Genomic DNA, 18,738 nt, shown 5'->3' on the forward strand with positions numbered 1-18,738 from the left:
GGAAAGACTGTAATGTCACCAGACTGAGCAATGGAAGAGGGAAAATCTGAATCCTAAAAGTACTGAATTTTAGAGGTGCCAGATAAGGAAGACAAAGTCCTTAACTATATTCCATGGTTTGGAGAATTAATTGAGGATTTATGACTTTGGAGAACTCACAGCAGTAGAAGCAGACATTTTAAGATATGACAAGCAGATTAGTCTGAATCTCTTGACCTCTAAATGACCAAGAAAGGGAATTGTCACTTTTTGAGTAGCTTGGCAGTAATGAAAAGGGCTATTGCCAGGGGAAAGTAGAAACTCAGTGGAGGTCTTCAAGGGCAGAGTGGAATGGTGTTTAGAAGAAATGACTTAGCAGTGTAAAAGGTACTAAGCTTTCACGCTTTGGGTGAGAGAAAAACACATAAATTGTAGCATGATAGCATCTGCTCAATTCTAAAAGAGGATATTTTGCACTGTACTGTACAATGCCCAAGGGGTTTGGAAAGCTGAAAGAGATCTAACAGTGAGAAACCCAAGCAGACATTAAGAACTCCGTTTAACAGAAAAACTGTGATAACATTCTTTGTTTCGAATAAGCTAGATAGACTGAAAAAGAATTTCAAATCTTGCCCAAGGGGAGAAATTATCTGTAATCTGGATCAATAGGTAAAATGAACACTTATGTGTCCTTGAGTCAGAATTTACCTCTCCATATTGTTTATAAGTTTCAGTGGCTTAAATATGATGGAGAGAAAAAACACTGATTTCTAAATGCCTTTGCACAAGATTGTCAAATGCCTATAAGTGAAAAAAGTGCATTCTCTTGGAATAAGAGAAAAAAAGATAAAGTCAGAAATGAATTCTTTCAAGTATATACATATAAACGGAATAGGTTGAGATTCCTGGGGAAAGAACAGAGCATGGTGGCTTACTTATTGAGAAATACTGGCCCATGAAGTGAAGGAATTTTTTTTGTTCAGATGGAAGTGGGCCCTAAAAACTGTTCCCCTGCTAAGGAAAATGTCATTTCCCTTTAAATGAATACTAGTTGTGATAGCTATTGTGACCCTTTCAAACTAAGTATAGGAGTAATAACTGTCAGAAAATTTTAGAATTGTAACTGGTGGAAATCCTTGTTTTTTGTTGGAACAATGAACAGTAATCAGCTTAGTAATAATCTCTTGAAATTCACCATAGGTAGAGCAGCTCATTGTGATGAATGCAGGGCCTGAAAATGCAGGGCAAGGGAGGTTTGATTATTAATTTTCTATGATATTTTCCAGACTATGAGCTAACATTCCTGTGGTGCATAACCCCAACTGCAGGCTTCTCAGCTGCCAGTGGGCTAGTAGTGTCCCTACAACCACTTTAGTGGGAGTGGACATATTTCTTACAAGGAGTATTTCTTATGAGGAATACTCGTACTGCATGATGGCAGAATCACCATAAGGGCTCATGTGTTGCACTTCAGTTATGTGAGTCCGTCATTGGGCAGGGATTGCCTCTATATGTTGCTGAATTGTACATTCCAAGCGCTTAGTACAGTGCTCTGCACATAGTAAGCACTCAATAAATACTTTTGAATGAATGAATGAATCTTGCCTTGCTCCAGCCTGGATCACACAAGTTCATGGGCTCTATGGACTGTGCTGCACCAGGCACTGTAACCAGCTCAGTGAGTTAAATTCTGTAACAAGGAAAGGATTCACATTGTCCCCAGGCCCACTATGGAGATCATTTCATCTCTTGAGTGAGACCAGGAGAGAGTGCCAATGTTTGGACATCTATGCACAGAGAAATGCAGCAGTAATGGTTATTGAGAGCCCTTTTGGTGTGCTGTATGGTACTAAATGCTTGCAAAATGCAGAATAAACATACGACACATTCCCTGCCCTGTGGAGGTTATTCTCTTACAGGCAGAGACCAACATTAGTGATTCTGTTTCATTTTCTGCCTGCATTTGTAAGCTTGTTGTGTACAGTGAACGTCTACCACCTCTGTTGTATTGTACTCTCCCAAATGTTTAGTACAGTGCTCTGCACATAGTAAGGACTCAATAACATACCACTGATTGATTGATCTCCATAATAGTCCATTCTCTGTGTTGGTCTGAAGAACTAAAAAATATTTTTAATGTTTTAATACTTTATTATGCATGGGTAGATGAATTCTCAGGGTTATGGGCCAAGTTTATCTGTGAACAGCTGAAATAGACATCTCCCCAGCAGAGGATCTTAGCATTTGCTGTAGTTTTGGAGAATATTGTTTTTCATTTTAAGTGTCTTTTAATATCGTGACTTGATATCACCCTACTCATATTGATGAACGAGTTCTGTAACGGAGGTGACAAGTCAGAAAAGAGTTGTAGCAGGTCACTCTCAGGAGTAGAAGGTCCTTTTGACATCACTGAAACTACAGGATTCATAGTCTTGGTTGATTTAGGATCCAAAAGGAATGTTTTGGGTTTCAGCCTTTTCCATGTCTGGATAATTTCCCCAAAATATGCCCCATTGAAAGTACACCTTTCACACTTTTACCACTTCTGATTTTTCCTCCTCCAGTTCAACTAATGGATTGTTTATACTTCATATTTCAGGCCATAATTTTTGTGCCGAGGGACATAGATGTGGTGAAAATTCCGAGTGCAAAAACTGGAACTCCAAAGCTACTTGTGAATGTAAGAACGGTTATGTCTCTGTCCAAGGAGACTCCACCTATTGTGAAGGTAAACAAGAAATTTAATGAAGTTATTTAGAATCCCACTGAGAAGTGGACTGTACTGTGAATTGTTGCAGAGTGATGGCCTTTTTGGGGGCTTGTTTTTCTGGTGATTGTGATAATGAAGCCTTCTGGAAATCTTAACTGCAAACTTGAGTTGACAATATAGTGGAAAATATACCTTGCAGTAGCCCAAAATGCATATTTATGGGAACTGTAGCTTGTTCAATACCGTAGGAATGCAAAAACATTTAAAGAAGTTTGGAAATTATGCCCCGTTTTTGAAGTGATTAGCAACACTGGGATAGACAGCAAATGACTGACTCTACTTTTGCCAGTGAATCTCTTCCTAAGCATGTAATTCTCCAGAGTCATCTAGGAGGGATCATCATCTTTATTTTCATGATGAGGTGCTCATTTTTGGAAAAGGATGTTGTTATAAATCCTTTATTGCTAGTTTACTTCACTGTAAGATGATGTTAGACTGGTATTTCCCATTTAGTTGTCTAGGTCTTGGTCTCAGTAAGGTCTAGGTCTCAGTGAGCATTGATAACTTCCACTTTCTTAATTTTGCTTTGAGTGCATAATTCATAACCCATTGATTTGTGAATTTACTTAGCCCATGGTGTGCAACTTCCTCATAGAAGTTCTATTAGAGTTCTACGTTTTCTTTAGGAGCTTGTCACACTCTGGTTAACCCATTAGATATTAATCGATGATGGAAATGGTGTTTCTCATAGTCTCTCATTTCAGCCATTATCATCTGTCACTATGCTGGCCTCTATACAACTGTTTATTGATCTTTGTTTTGGCTAAAGACTTTGCTAATATTAAATTTTCAAATTGTGTCTATTCTTGTTCTCATTCACTTAATCATAAGTGGTTAAGGAATGATGTAAGCATTGCTATTATTGGGAAAGAAATTAATCAACTAAAGTCTTTTTTTTTCTGAAATAGAATCTCACTGACATAATTGAGGCAATTGATAAATAGTTTCCTCTGCTCACCTTCTCATCTCACCAAACCCAATGGCCTCTACTACATCCTAATCCTCCTTGACTTCTCAGCTGCCTTTGTGACTGTCAACCAGGGTCCTGAAAACATGTTACTATCTAACCTTGGCTTCATTGACTTTCCTCTTATACTTTCTACTTCTCCTCCTATCTTTCTGGCTGCTATTCTCAGTCTTCTGTAGGCTCTACCTCTGCCTCCCATCCCCTAACTGTGGGTATCTCTCAAGGTTCAGTTCTGGGTCCCCTTCTATTCTCCATCTACACCCTCTCCTTTGGAGACCTCATTTGCTCCCACAGCTTCAACTACCTTCTCTTGAGAAATGATTCCCAAATCTACATCTCCAGCCCTGATCTCTCTCCCTTTTTTTAGTCTTGCATTTCCTCCTGCCTTGAAGACATCCCTACTTGGACGTCCTACCATTATCTCAAATTTAACATGTCTAAAATAGACTTCTTATCTTCCCACCTGAACTCTCCTCACTTTCAAACCCTTACTGAAGGCACATCTCCTCCAAGAGGCCTTCCCTGACTATGTTCTCATTTCCTCTTCTCCCATTCCCTTCTGCATCATCCTGACTTACTCCCTCATTTCATTCCCCTCTCCTAGAGCCACAACACATATCTGCAATTTTATATATTTATGTTAATGTCTTTTTCCCCATCTAGACCATAAGCTTGTTGTGGATAGGGAATATGTCTGTTATATACTATGTACTCTCCCAAGCATTTAGTACAGCGCTGTCCACACAGTAAGAGCTCAATAAATTATGTTTAATTGGCCGACTGACTCTAACTGCCTCTCTTTGGTGCTACTTTGTGGACTGCTCTCTGTTGGAGTGATGGCAGTTCTGAGTAGTCTCCCATTTCCTAGTTCATAACCTGCTTCTAATTCTAGGAATTTCTTGCTTATTTCTCATACTCTCTACCTTCCTAGCTTGGGAGAATGCTTCATGCGTTGTAGGAATATTAATTTTCATAGACTTTGATTGCAGAGTAATCCCACATGTCTCTGTTATGGGAAAACAAATCCTGGGCTCTCTGAGTTATATATTTAAACCCTCTCCCTGCTATTTTACCTGGAAAAAGTCTATCTAATTTAGTTCTGAATTTGACATTATTATTCATCATTTTGTGATTTTATATTTGTTAAGCGCTTATTATGTGCCAAGCACTGTTCAGGTTGTTCCACTTGGGGCTGACAGACTTAATCCCCATTTTACAGATGAGGGAACTGAGGCACAGAGAAGTGAAGTGACTTCCCAAAGTCACACAACTGATAAGTGGCAGAGCCGAGACTCCCAAGTCAGGACTTTTTCCACATTTACTATGTGCAGAGCACTGTACCAAGCGCTTGGTAAAATGCAATATGTCACTTAGCAGACATGTTACCTGCCCATAATGAGCTTACAGTCTAGAAGGGGAGAGAGGCATTAATATGAATAAATAATTTATAATACATAATTTAAAGATATGTACATAAGTGCTGTGTGACCTTGGGCAAGTCACTTAACTTCTCTGTGCCTCAGTTATCTCATTTGTTAAATGGGGATTCAATACTTGCTGTCCTATCTATTTAGATTGTGAGCCCTTCGTGGGCCAGAGACTGTGTCTGATCTGATTATCTCATCCTTCCCAGCACTTAGAATGGTGCATGACACATGATAAGGACTTAAAAAATACAACACTGATTACACAACATCGAGGTTCCTGTGGAGATAGTGATTTGGATTTAGTTCTCATTTCTGTATGACTCCTATTTTGGTTGCCTCTTTCTTTTTCAGAGTTGTCTAAAAATCCCTTTTTTTGCAGCCATTGAGTTGGGAGTTAAAAAGATGTATATTTTTGTAGCAAGGGCTATGACTGTATGGACCAAGTTTCAGTGATTCACCCTCCTTGCCCTGGTAGGATACTTCTAACCAGGCATAAATGGAATGAAAATGACCTGTATTGCAGCAGCCAGGATGAACAAGGCTGGTTGGAAAATTAAAACAAAATAATGAAACAGGCATCCTGCTTTGTTCAGGCTATTTTCAAAAGCCTATTCATGGTCTCAGTGGTCAGAGATACAAAAAGCTTTCAATTTACCTTAACTTTCTAGGTAGCAGTGGAGTTACAGTATATTATGGAAGTCTTTCTAAATGGTAGTGATTGTAGGAGAAACTGCTCTACAGATGCCATCAGGATTTCTAACAAATCAATGGATAATAATGAGACCCTTTGTCAGCTATGATACAGTCCTCAGTATATCTTTTCACTTTGTATCTTCTAAATAAAACAGAACATTTTCTATTTTGAAACTGCATTAGTTGCATTTTTGTGTTTTAAGAATCTTGGAGAAAGCAGCATAATTTTTTTTCTGGGTGACAACTTTTTCAATGTCTTGGGCCTAAATAGTGCCTGAGGTATTAGCTGTAAATTAGTAGTAATAGAGGAAAAAAAGTACAAAAATCTATATAAACTAATTAGCTGGTCTTTTATCCTCAGTAGTCTCTGACTATCTAGTCTCATTATGTCAGTGAGTTAGAAAGCTGGTGTGTAATTTGAATCTGAGGCTTTACAATATCTCTTGAATATATAGCATACCGATGGTAGAATCAGTGAAAGTTTCCTCAACACTACAATGGGTTGTCACTTAGAGGCTATTAAAGGCATAATGATGGCACTTATTAAGCACTTACTCTATGCCAAACACTGTGCTACATAGGGCTAGATACAAGATAGATTGAACCCAGTCCTTTGTCCCACACAGGTCTCACAGACTAAGGGTGAGGGAGAATATAAATTTTAGCTATATTTTACAGGAGAGAAATACCAAGGCTCAGCGAAGTTAAGTGACTTGCCCCAAATCACACAATCAGAATCAGAACTAGAGCCCAGATCTCCTGACTCTCATTCTCCATGCCTAATGAACCGAGAGTTCTGCTTTGGAAGACAAGGTCAACTGAAAGAGAGAGGGTCTGAATAAGGAATCAAGTTTCCCTGAGTTGTTTCCTTGGGTCCCTAATTTTATCTACCATGGTTGTCTAGTTTTAGGACTTAGGGTGTTATGGAATCTTCGAATATGACTTGTGTGTCCAGACAAATAGGTGTCTATTTTTTTACTGAGCTCTTACTCCATTCATTCATTCAATTGTATATCTTGAGCACTTACTGTGTGCAGAGCACTGAACTAAGCACTCGGAAAGTACAATTCGGTAACAAATAGAGGCAATTCCCAACAATAGGCTCATGGTCTAGAACTGTTCTAAGCACTGGGAAAATACAGGATATTCTAATCAGTTGCAGTTTCTGTACCACACAGAACTCACAGTCTAAGAGAGACAGAGAAGATAACCTATCTTGGTTTTCCAGATGAGAATACTGAATCCCAGAGACATTAAGTGACTTGCCTGAGTTTACACAAAAGGCCAGGCCCAGTGGCAGAGTGGGGACTAGAACCTCCATCTCCTGATCCCCACTCCCACGCTCTTCCTTCTAGGCTACTTTTCCTCCCATCTTGCTCTTGACCATAGATGTTCAGTAGGGTCTGCGTTTAATGGGTGAGCAAGAGGACATGTCCAGGTTTAATGAGAAATAGTGAATCTATTTGGAAATTGCTCTCCTTGGTGGACTGTTTAATACAGGTAGGTATATATAATGGACTACAAGAATGCATGAAGACACCAGCAAGCAACTCTGCAGCAGTGCCCCGGCAGTCCTGCTGAAAAAGGGAACTCTAACAGCAGTCATCAGCATATACAGTGAAGGGACATATCTCTGTGATGCTGTTCCAGGCAGCTCTCAGTACCTTGGGCACAGTCAAGAGAAGACACCAAGACTGGTTAATGCAAATGACTTGGAAATTAAAAACCTACTTCCTGAGCTACATCGTTTGATCTGGTGGCATTTAGCAGTACCTGATAACTCAGATGAAGCAGTATGGCCTAATGTAGAGCATAGACTTGGGAGTCAGAGTGATTTGGGTTCTAATCCTGGCTCTACCACTTGTCTGCTGTGTGATCTTGGGCAAATCACTCAATTTTGCTGGGCCTCAGTTATCTCATCTGTAAAATGGGCATTAAGACTTTGAGCCCCATGTGAATCAGAGACTGTGTCCAACCTGATTAGCTCGTATCTACCCTAGCAGTTAGTACAGTGCCTGTTATACAGGAAGCACTTAACAAATACCAGAAAAAAAGACAGAAATGAGCCTTTCAGTAAACTGTTTTGTGACTTGCAAACCAATTTAAAGAACATCAATCAGTCAACCAACAGTATTGATGTATATTTGACTGCTTACTCTATGTGGAGCACTGTACCAGGGACTTGTGTGAGTACAGTACTATAGAGTAGATAGACATGATCATTGCCCACAGGGACCTTACAGACATTAAAATAAATTTCAGATGGATACGTACATAAACGTTGTGCGGTTGGGGTGGATATCAAAATGCTTAGGGGATTGTAGGCGTTGGTTGCAGAAGACTTAAATCCCTTGCTTAGCTGAGATTGTATGATGGGTCCCCATTGAGTCCTTCCAGTGACTGGTCAAAAAACGGTCCCAGTTTCTGTGAGGAAGGCAGCACTGGAGGCATCCTGCCCCAGGGGATGTAGCTGCCATGCAAGGATTTATAGAGAGCAAAGGGTGCGTTCTAAGTGCACCAGACCCCTTGTCTCATCCCGATGTCCAGCACCTCCCTTATTGATATATGTGTACATGCTCTATCCACTAGTATGCTGCTTGACTCTTATCTTCGCCTTCCAACTACACCCCTGACTTTCTGTGATGGATCATGCTATTATATTGATCCCTTTGTAAATGGGCCACTATACTTGGTCCATTGAGACACCACTATGACTGATACCATCGTTGATCTTTTGTGCTTTCTGCGGTCCTCTTGTGCAGTTATGTTGGCATCTTTCTGCACTGATTGGGGTGTGAGAATGCTTCCCTGTTAAAACTACTTATTAAGCGTAGCCTTTGCATGTCTTGCATCATTGATACCTTTATGAACTGTATAATGTGTATTTACATCTCGTATCAGTGTGACCTGTGTCCTGTGTACTTATAGGGATACAGCCCCAAATGTATAGGTGATACAGAAGAGAGGGCAAATAGGGGAAGTGAGGACTTAGGAAAGGCCTTTTGGATGAGATTTGATTTTAGGAGGGCTTTGAAGATGGCAAGAGTGATTGTCTATCGGTTTTGAAGAGAGAGGGAGTTTCAGGCCAGAGGGAGAATGTGGACAAGGAATCGGCCATGAGACAGATGAGATTAAAGTACATGAACAGGTTGGCCTTAGAGGAGTGAAGTGTGCAGACTGGGTTATAATAAATCAGTGAGGTAAGTTAGGTTGGGGAGAGCTCTTTGAGTGCCTTAAAGCCAATGAAGGAGTTTCTATTTGATATTGACATGGATGGGTAACCATTGGAGGTATTAGAGTGTGGGCAGATGTGAATTGAACATTTTTTTCAGAAAATACGACCCAGGTGCAGAACGAAGTATGGACTGGAGAGAGGAGAGAAAAGAGGCAGGGAGGTAAGCTAGGAGACTGATGCAGTTGTTACAGCTGATGGGATGCCAAAGCAGGCCAGCACCAAACTAAAAACTTTTACACTTCATTAGAGACATTATGTGGTTCTTTAAATGCCATCGTGGTAACTTTGAAAAGTGAAGATGTATCCATTCTCATCATAGACAAGTTGTCACATAATAATGATAATTATGGTATTTGTTAAGCACTTACTATGTGCCAAGCACTGTTTTAAGCACTGATGTAGATACAAGGTCATGAGGTTGTCCCACATGAGGCTCACAGTCTTAATCCCCATTTTACAGATGAAGTAACTGAGGCCCAGAGAAGTTAAGTGACTTGTTCAAAGTCACACAGCTGATAAGTGGGGGGTCCCAGTATTAGAACTCATGACCTCTGACTCCTAAGCCCATGCTCTTTCCACTAAGCTACACTGCTTCTCCAAAACATAAACATAAACATTTCACCAAAGCCATCACAGTGTTGACAAATGGAAAAGCATCTGGATCCAGTGACATACCTACTGATAATCTTCAAACATGGAGAGGCATCTTACTTTAGCACTTGCACAAACTGTTGCTCAACATCTGGACCACTGAGAAATTGACAAAGGATCTAAAAGAAAGTCAGTGGCAATTACTGAGGTGAATCATTGCTCTCTATCTTTGGCTAGACTCTAGCTATGGCCCTCCTGCATCTCCTGCTGAAATATGTCACTGAGCGGAACCTCCCAGAGTCTCAGTGTGACTTTGGACCCCCTCATGGTACAGCAGATGTGATTTCTGCCAAATGTCAGATATAGGAAAGTGTAGAGAACAGTAACAGGACCTCTACACAGTTTTGTCACACTTTTCCAAAATATTTGATATTATTTGTAGACCTGGATTCTGGGCTCTGGAAACTACTAAGGCAATTTGGCTGCCATGAAAAATTTATCAAGGTCTTGAAACTACTTCATGAGAGCAAGTCTGGCCAGGGCAGAGCAGAGGTTGCCCTCCCAATTCAGTCCCCACTGCCAGGAGAGTAAAACAGGACTGTGTCATGGGCCCCTGTGGGTTGATGCAACAAAACACTGGGATGCAGATATTATAATACACTTTCTTACCTCTGGAAATCTCTTCCACCTCAACCCACTTCAATCATTATTCAAAATCCTAGAAATAGTCATTCAAGAGTGTTCAAGATGACTGTTCCCTAGAGGCCAACACCCAAGAGGATATACCCAGGATTGTAAACTGCTTCATGGAATCAGCCAGGTGCCTGGACTGATAAGTTGGAAGAAAACTTGGGTTAAGTATTCATTATCCTTCATTAAGGAGGCCATACACACAACCAAAATGTCATATTAGATACACAGAGTTTAAAGGTGCAAAAGAATTTCGTTACTTGGGTAGCACAATGATCAATAACAAGTGATAGACACAAGAACCCAATCAAGAAGGCCAGTACATCATTGGAAAGCTGTTGAACAGAATGTGGTAGCAGTGTGGTGTCAGCCTCTGGACCGAACTGAAGGTTTACAGACCTATAGGACAAACAGTAGGCTACAATAAAAATAGAATATGGGGAAACGGATTGGTTTCCCATTAATAAGGGTGTAAAACAAACATGTATCTTATCGCCTTGTCTGTTCATCCTTTATACGGAATACCTGAGAGAAGCTGGATTAGATAAAGACCAGCAGGGCGTAAAGATTGGAGGAAGGAATATAAACAGCCTTCGTTTTGCCGATGATGCAACCCTGCTAACAGAAAGTGAAGAAGATTTGAAGAGGTTTTATTGAAAGTTAAGGAACAGAACAAAAAGATTGGCCCAGATTTGAATGTCAAGAAAACAGAGATCATGACAACTGGAAGTTTTAATACATTTGTAGTGGATGGAGAGAAGATTGAAGTAGTTGACAATTTTTCTCTCTTGGGGTCGATAGTAACAAAGCAACCAGTAGTCAAAAAATACACTGAAGATTAATGTTAGGAAGACTTTCCATGAAGAGCCTGGAAAAGTCATGAAATGTGCTGATGTAACAATTGCCAGAAAAATACAAAGTGTCAATTCTGTGGTGTTTCCAGTAACAGTGTATGAATCCAAAAGCTGGGCAGTGAAAAAATTGAATAGAGAGAACATCGGTTCTTTTGAAATGTGGTGTTGGAGAGGGCTTCTGTGAATACCATGGACTGCCCAAAAAACAAATGAATTTTAAAGCAAAATAAGCCAAAGTGATATTTTGGAAGGCCAAATAACTTGACATAGATTAGCATATTTTGGACACATATTCAGGAGGACTAATTCTCTGGGGAAGACACTGATGCTAGGAAAAGTCCAGGGAAAACGAGGAAGAAGCAGGCCAATGGTTAGCTGGATAGAGACCATAACAACGATGATGGAAGAACCATTAGAAAGTTTGAGGATTATGGCAGAGGACAGGACGTTCTGGAGAAGTATATCCATGGCCATGGAGTCATTATGAATCGGAAATGAGTTGGCAGTAATAATAAAGTGATGTCCAATTTTCTCTTGGCTGTGAGGTCTGGACTACACAATAGTTCTTCTCATCTGGTTCTTCAAGCATGTGCATCATCATTATTTATGGGCCCTATTCAATATCAAATGGCAAGGTAATGATTATGGTATTTGTTAAGCATTCACCATGTCTCAAGCACTGTTCTGAACTCTAAGATCATGAGCTTAGGACATCAGTGAAGATCAAGAATATCAGTCTTCAAGCATTAGAGTGTTATGCTTGGTGGGACATGTGAATAGATTGAGTGACATCAGAATACCTAATAGTTGCTTTATCAGCTGAAAATAGGTAGCCAAAAGCAAGGAGGGCAAAGAAAGTGTTTCATAGCACAGTAAAGCATAACATCAAACAATACTGTATTGTAGCTGAAAACTGGGAATCAACTGTTGAGCACGGACCAGCATGGCACACTGTTCTTGGGAAAGAAATGACTCTCTTCAAGCACTACTTTTTGTTTGTTTTAAAAATGGTATTTGTTAAGTGGGAGACAGGAAAGATATTTAATCCCCATTTTACAGTTGAGGGAACTGAGGCACAAAGAAGTTTAGTGACTTGCCCAAGTTCACACAGCAGGCAAGTGGCAGAGACAAGATTAAAACCCAGGTCCCCTGACTGCCTTTGTATCAGACATTGTGCTAAACCCTCACGTAGGTACAAGATAATCATGTTAGGCACAGTCCATGTCCCACATAGGGCTCAGAATCTTAATCTGTGTTTTACAGATGAGGCATTTAAGACATAGGGAAGTTGCCCAAAATCACACAACAGAGACGTGGCAGAGCTGTGAATAAAACCCAGGTCCGCTGACTTCCAGGCCTGTGCTTTTTTCCCTAGGCCACCCTGATTCTCTGACTAATGCACTGGTTAAACATATTTTCTAATGGGGGGGAAGAGAGGGAAGTGGGGTGTCCTTGTAAAGTCAGGAGTCTTCCTATGTATTGTCTAAGCACTTTTTCAGCATTTAGAACGGTGCTTGACACACAACATTTAATAAATACCACTTTTTAAAAAGTGATTTCTCCATTTCTGAGAATTTGGTATTGTGTGTATGTATTCACACACACACACTCTCTCTCTCTCTGTCATAGTCTGGTTGACAAGAAAAGTGGTCCCAATTGATTCATATTATTCTTTTAGTATTTGCCAACATATATTTTGTGTTTATCAGAGCGGGATGACAAATGTTCTCTAGGTTTGGTCTCAGTAAGTAATTTTTCATGCATGAGTAACAATTTTTATGAATTTATACTTATCTTTCCAACACAGGATGTCAACAGTATTTCTTCAGGTATAAAAATACAGTATCAGTTGTTAGTTTCAGGCTTGGAGGTAGTATGTAAATTGTGGTGTTTACTGAACTAAGGAACCTTTAAAAGTGTTTGATTAACTTTGATTAGAACAGAATAATCCTATCCAAATGCTAGAGTATAGAGCAGATTGAGTGACCTGTGGTGGAACAAACACTCTTTAAAATCAATTCTCAAGTGCTTTAAAAAGTTTTCCTAGTCTTTTTGTGAATGGAGTGCTTGTTGGGGTCAGTGCAGTAGGGATGGGAGGTGATCAGGTAAGCTGTTTTCATGTGAACTCAGTTTCTGGTAGCTTATCTCACCCAAATCTGATTTATTTGAAGTTTTCCTCTACCTAATAGGATTATTGCTTTCAGAGATAGGTATACTAAATCAGGGTACAAGTTGCATTTCTCCTGATGTCGCTTAGATTCATGTGCAGTTCTTTAAAAGGAGTCTGTTTTCATGTTCAGACTTGTTTAAATTGCTTTTGGTGCTTTTGAAACTCTTCTGTGGGTTTTGACTGGGGAAAAGGGGAGAAAACCTTCCAGGAGATACTGTAGCTAGGAAGATAGAATTTAAAAGTGTATTTGATATCTACCATGTGTTCAAGTAGCTCTTTCCACTCTTTAGGCCAGATGACTAAATTAGGGAAGCAGCATGGCCTAGTGAAAGAGCACAAGCCTGGCAGTCAGGGGACCTGGGTTTTAATCTTGTCTCTGCCACTTGCCTGCTGTGTGAACTTGGGCAAGTCACTAAACTTCTTTGTGCCTCAGTTCCCTCAACTGTAAAATGGGGATTAAATATCTTTCCTGTCTCCCACTTAAATGTGAAACCCCATGTGCAACAGAGATTGTTTCAACCTGATTATTTTGTATCTACCCCAATTCTTAGTGCAGTGCAGAGTAAGCACTTAAAATTATTATTATTAGCCTGCAGCGAATTGCACTAATGAGCTATTATTGTTAATAGTTTAAAAATGAAGAATGAATGCAAAACATTCAAATAATTGATTCTCTTTTTCTCAGTATTCCTTGGTTTATATACTATGCATATTATGGGCTTTAAATCAATCATTGATATTTTTTGAGCACTTACTGTTTGCAGAGCACTGTAATAACTGCTTGGAAACACATTTCTTGCCCACTTGGAGCTTACAGTCTAGAGGAATTTTAAAATAGGAATCTTTAAAAAGATTTCAAGGTATGGTTTAAGTGTACTATTTTTTGAAGGGAGGCGATTTCACTAGAATATCCCTTAAATTCCTTCAATTGCTATAATGAAGTGATAATGGAAAGCATAATGTCAAGAAGACTTTGATTTTATTTAAGTTTAATTCTTATTATGGAAAGGTAGATCTGGACCAGTTGCCTCTGAAAGAAGTTCTTCAAATGGATGGGAATTTCATTTAAAAAAAACCACACCCAAAATCGCTTTGGGAGGAAAAAAATGGATTTAAATTGAAAGATTAATTGGAAACCTCCTAGGTGCTTTCAGTTTCTGGTTGGCTGAACCAACTTCTTTTCTTCAAAGGTCAATGAGTTTTTCAGTAATTCTTAGCTGCCCTGCTAACAGGTCTGTAAATCTTCCCATGTTGTTTGCTTTTTAATTCTATCTTCAACTAGCATAGCAAAGAGTTGAGCGTAATCAAAGTGTAGAGACTTCTAAAAAATTTTTATCACATTAATATAAAAGGGAATTAGTACCTCTAAAATTAGATCAAGGAACTGAACCAAGTCTCTTTTAAACCAGGTAAGGCATTTGAATGTTTTAAAATATAAATACCTTCCTTTACTTGCCTGAAAAATTGAAATGCTATTAATTTTGATTATGTTGAAAATATTTCTGCTTTTTTATTGTCTCTCGTGTATTGTTTAATAGAAAATAATGAATTCTTCCCCTCCATATTTTAAAGGGCAGGCCAGTTTAGTTCTGCTGATTGCATAGTGCAAAAATGCTGAAAGCCACTAAAGTCATCTAACACCTTAACTCCTTAGACCCCATGTACTAGCTTCTTCTTTTCTGATCTGGTCTACTTTAGAAATACACAACTGGAGATTTAATGTAAGCACCTTGTGGGCAGAAATCATGTTTACCTACTCTGTTGTACTGTACTTTCCCAAGGGTTCTGCACACAGTAAGTGCTCAAAAAATATCATTGATTCAATACAGTACTTGATGCCTTCACCAAAATATTACCATAAGCACTGATATTATTATTGGCTATATCATCAAAAGTTGAAAACAAAGTTCCCTCATCCTCTATAACTTAGTCCTAGAGGTCAGACTTGAGTTTCCCTGGTTTTAGGAAAAAATGAACATTTCTAATTTGACCATATCTGCTCCCTGAGGCAAATTTCAAAAAGTAGAGGGGAATTAGGGAACTCAAGAATCTGTGGCTCTTGGAATCAAATTTTTCAAGTCTTGTTCTGCATTTGCCAAGATCTTCTAGGAATGCAAAATGCAGGTGTGCTGCTGCTTGTGTCATTTTTCACTTGAACTTCAGCATGCACTTTGGAAGCCATACTTGTTAGTATCTGCTTTAGAAGCCCTTTCCCATTTTACAGTCCTATCATTATGCATATTGCTTGCAGACACAGAAGAAGTTAATTTTGCAGGAGGAAATTAAGCTTGTCTTTCTTTTTTCATTTGACCATAAGTGTTGCACTTCAGAAAAATTGCAATCCCAAGGTGACAGTGATTGTGCAAGAAGGGTAACACAACCTCTTTTTTCTCTTTGTTCCTTGAAAGATATTGAGATGCTGGAAAAATGCAGAAAACACCTTTATTTAATTTGAGAGCACTTTTCCTGAGACAAAGAAATTTACATGCAAGGTCATTAATTCAGAGTTACCATCTGCTGAATATGTAAGAAAGAATGTTTCCTGGAGAAACTCGAGGAAAATTTAAGCCTAGTCTCCAGGGTTTAGAATACTGTGTACTTTTAGGACAGAGGGACATATCCAATTCAAATGAGATCTCAATTACTCCATGTATCAAAAAATGGCACAGCATCTTCTGATTTTCTTTTACTTTAATGGCTGATCTTTCCTTTGATCTATACTGTAAGAACCTTTCACAGAGCTCCAGATTCTCATTTTGATAGTTTTGGGCAGGGATGGACAAATTTTTAGACTGGAAGCCAATTAACACATTTTAGTAAGCCGTTGAGAGCTTCACACATAAATATTTAGTGTTCACAAAACCTATCAACAAAACTATGAGGGCACTTATTATATGAAAAACACTTCATGTCATTTTCTTTCTCATTTACAGAACTTGTGAACATGCTAATAGATGTGACACTGCTACTATCGTGTGCAGAGATTTTGTTTAATGTTTTATTATTTTGCTGGGCATAATGGTCCAGGTAGAATAAACTGGAAGTTGGCTATGAATCCTGAATTGTATTTTGTCCAACCCTAGCCTAAGGCTTGTGTCTTTGAGCATATTACTAAATCTCTTGAATATTTAGGGTTGCTTTAAAATGAATTAATAGTGGAGGCCATGAGAAAGTTTGTCAGTATTAAGTTCCATTTCTAAACTATGGAATAATTTTAGGTTTCTAGTCAAAATGTCCACTATTAATTTTGAAATATGTACTGGTGGAATCTAAACAAGCCTAGAGGTAACCAGAAGATAACAATATTTACAGGAACTTAATTGGTGGGTGCACTCCAGCCCCTTTCTACAAAGTTTAACACTATAGATGATTAGTGGGAAGATGATCAGAATTGTAGTGGTGGTAGTAGTAATAATAATTGCTATTATTTCCCTGAGGAGTTTAGTATAGAAAGCACCTGAACAGCAGCAGCTCGTTCTGGTCCAATCACCTTTAGTCTTACTCCCACCTGGAATATCCCAGCACATGTCCATGGGTCCAGGTTCTGAGCATGTGTTGCCAGCAAATTTGGCCTTTTGTCCAAATTTGCCATAGCGATACAAATCCTCCATGTCCATTTATTGGTGGCTAGGCTGTCAGTCAATTCAACTATCTGCCTAGGTAACAGCAATTGATTAAGCACTTATTGTGTACAAAACACTATACTAAGTACTGGGAGAAAACACAGGTGGTAATTAGACATGGTCCTTGTCCCTTGAGGGTCTCAGTCTAAGAGGATGAGTGGAGAGAAAGGACTGAAGACAGACACATCAGAAATGATGAAATATTAAAACACAACAGACAAATACAGAGAATAAGAACCAAAACAGTAATGTGTTGCGGCTAGAGGACCAGTATTTCAGGTTGTTCATGGCTCGGAGTTCAGGAGACACCTATAGCCACAAGAACCACTATAATAGGCATCAGTCTCCCTGGGATCATGCTGTAGGTATATTTTTGTTACTCACTAGGGTGGGAAAGGCAAGACAGGATGGAGTCTCCTCGATGACATGGAGGTGGGCTGGTGTTGGTTCCCAGGGTGGCAGAATAGCTGCTTAGCTGGTGAGGGGAATATCTAGAGTGTATAGCTGCAGCTTTTTTCCTTGGCCTGCCATGCCCAGCACATGGATCTTTAATAGTGGCTGCTTGGTCAATCCTGTGGTACCATTTTCTTCTGGGGTACTTGGAGAGAGTATATTATGACACAGTATTTTTGCCAAGATCTTTTTGATTGAACGGCAGTTTTGTGCTCACCGATTGGTAATCTGTTGATTCAACTATGCTATTCCCTCTTTAAAGCCTTTAAGTTGATCCTCATCAGCATCCACTGCAAATCTAACTTCCCATTTGACAAGATCTTTTATTAGATTATTCCTGTTTACTAGCCTGGAAGTTCAGGATATTTGGACATAGCAATTGACAAGGGGCCGGAGAAGATGTAACTTGTGTATAGGGATCGTGTCTACCAACTCTATTATATTGTACTTTCCCAAGTCATTAGTATAGTGCTTTGTGCACAGCAAGCACTCAATAAGTACCATTGATTGATTCTGAATTTTCATGGACAAAATGTATGTAGGAGATTGTTGCTCAATTGCAGTCACATTCATGGATCAATCCTTGTGGTCAGCATAGTCAGCATTAAATTAAAAGGCAGCTCTATTATGCCTTGTTAAAGATCTCAGTTTCCTGACTGATATCTCTGGATCCCATGTAGTTTGGTGTTTCAGCAGTATAGAGAGTATGGCCCCAGTTTCAAGCTGACCCCCTCCCCCCTCCCCACACACCACGGGGTACTGGAGTGGGTGTCACGCTTCTGGGCCTTTACAGATTGGCTGGAATATGAGTTTTAGGGTCCCCAAAGCAGAGAATCAGCTTTATTTTTCTGGGTTATCCTGGTTAGACCTGTAGACTAGAGCAGACCAATTTAAATCCTTAGGAGGGGTACATGGGATAACTAATAATAATAATGATGTTATTTGCTAAGCACTTACTATGTGCCAGGCACTCTACTAAGAGCTGGAGTGGATAGAAGCAAATCAGGTTGGACACAGTCCCTGTCCCATATGGGGCTCACAGTCTTAATACCCATTTTACCAAAGAGGGAACTGAGGCATGAACTGAAGTGACTTGCCAAAGGCCACACAGCAGACAAATGGCAGAGCCGGGATTAGAACCCATAGGCCAGTGCTCTATCCACTATGCCTAGCATGCCTCCATGGTTTCTGGGATCCTAATTAGGCAGTTTCCAACATGCTGAAATAAACAGAGACATTGCAGAGTTACTGCTGTGCTGGTGGCAGAGGGCTTGAGAGCATGAATC

At 39.5% G+C, this 18,738-nt stretch overlaps 1 protein-coding gene across 6 annotated transcripts in view; it reads left to right on the top strand.

The window, feature by feature from the left end:
- Nucleotides 1-18,738, top strand: part of NELL1 (neural EGFL like 1) — a 522,694-nt gene that overhangs the window by 146,926 nt on the left and 357,030 nt on the right. For 5 of the 6 annotated variants that reach the window (XM_029061630.2, XM_029061636.2, XM_029061634.2 and 2 more), the window contains exon 12: nucleotides 2,579-2,707. The exons of the other annotated variant lie outside the window; for it this stretch is intronic. In XM_029061630.2, the coding sequence (XP_028917463.1) occupies nucleotides 2,579-2,707 (129 nt within the window). The remainder of the gene's footprint in view (nucleotides 1-2,578; nucleotides 2,708-18,738) is intronic. 6 annotated transcript variants of the gene reach the window in all.

Source organism: Ornithorhynchus anatinus, chromosome 3 (genome assembly GCF_004115215.2).
Source record: "Ornithorhynchus anatinus isolate Pmale09 chromosome 3, mOrnAna1.pri.v4, whole genome shotgun sequence".
Lineage (NCBI taxonomy): Eukaryota > Metazoa > Chordata > Mammalia > Monotremata > Ornithorhynchidae > Ornithorhynchus > Ornithorhynchus anatinus.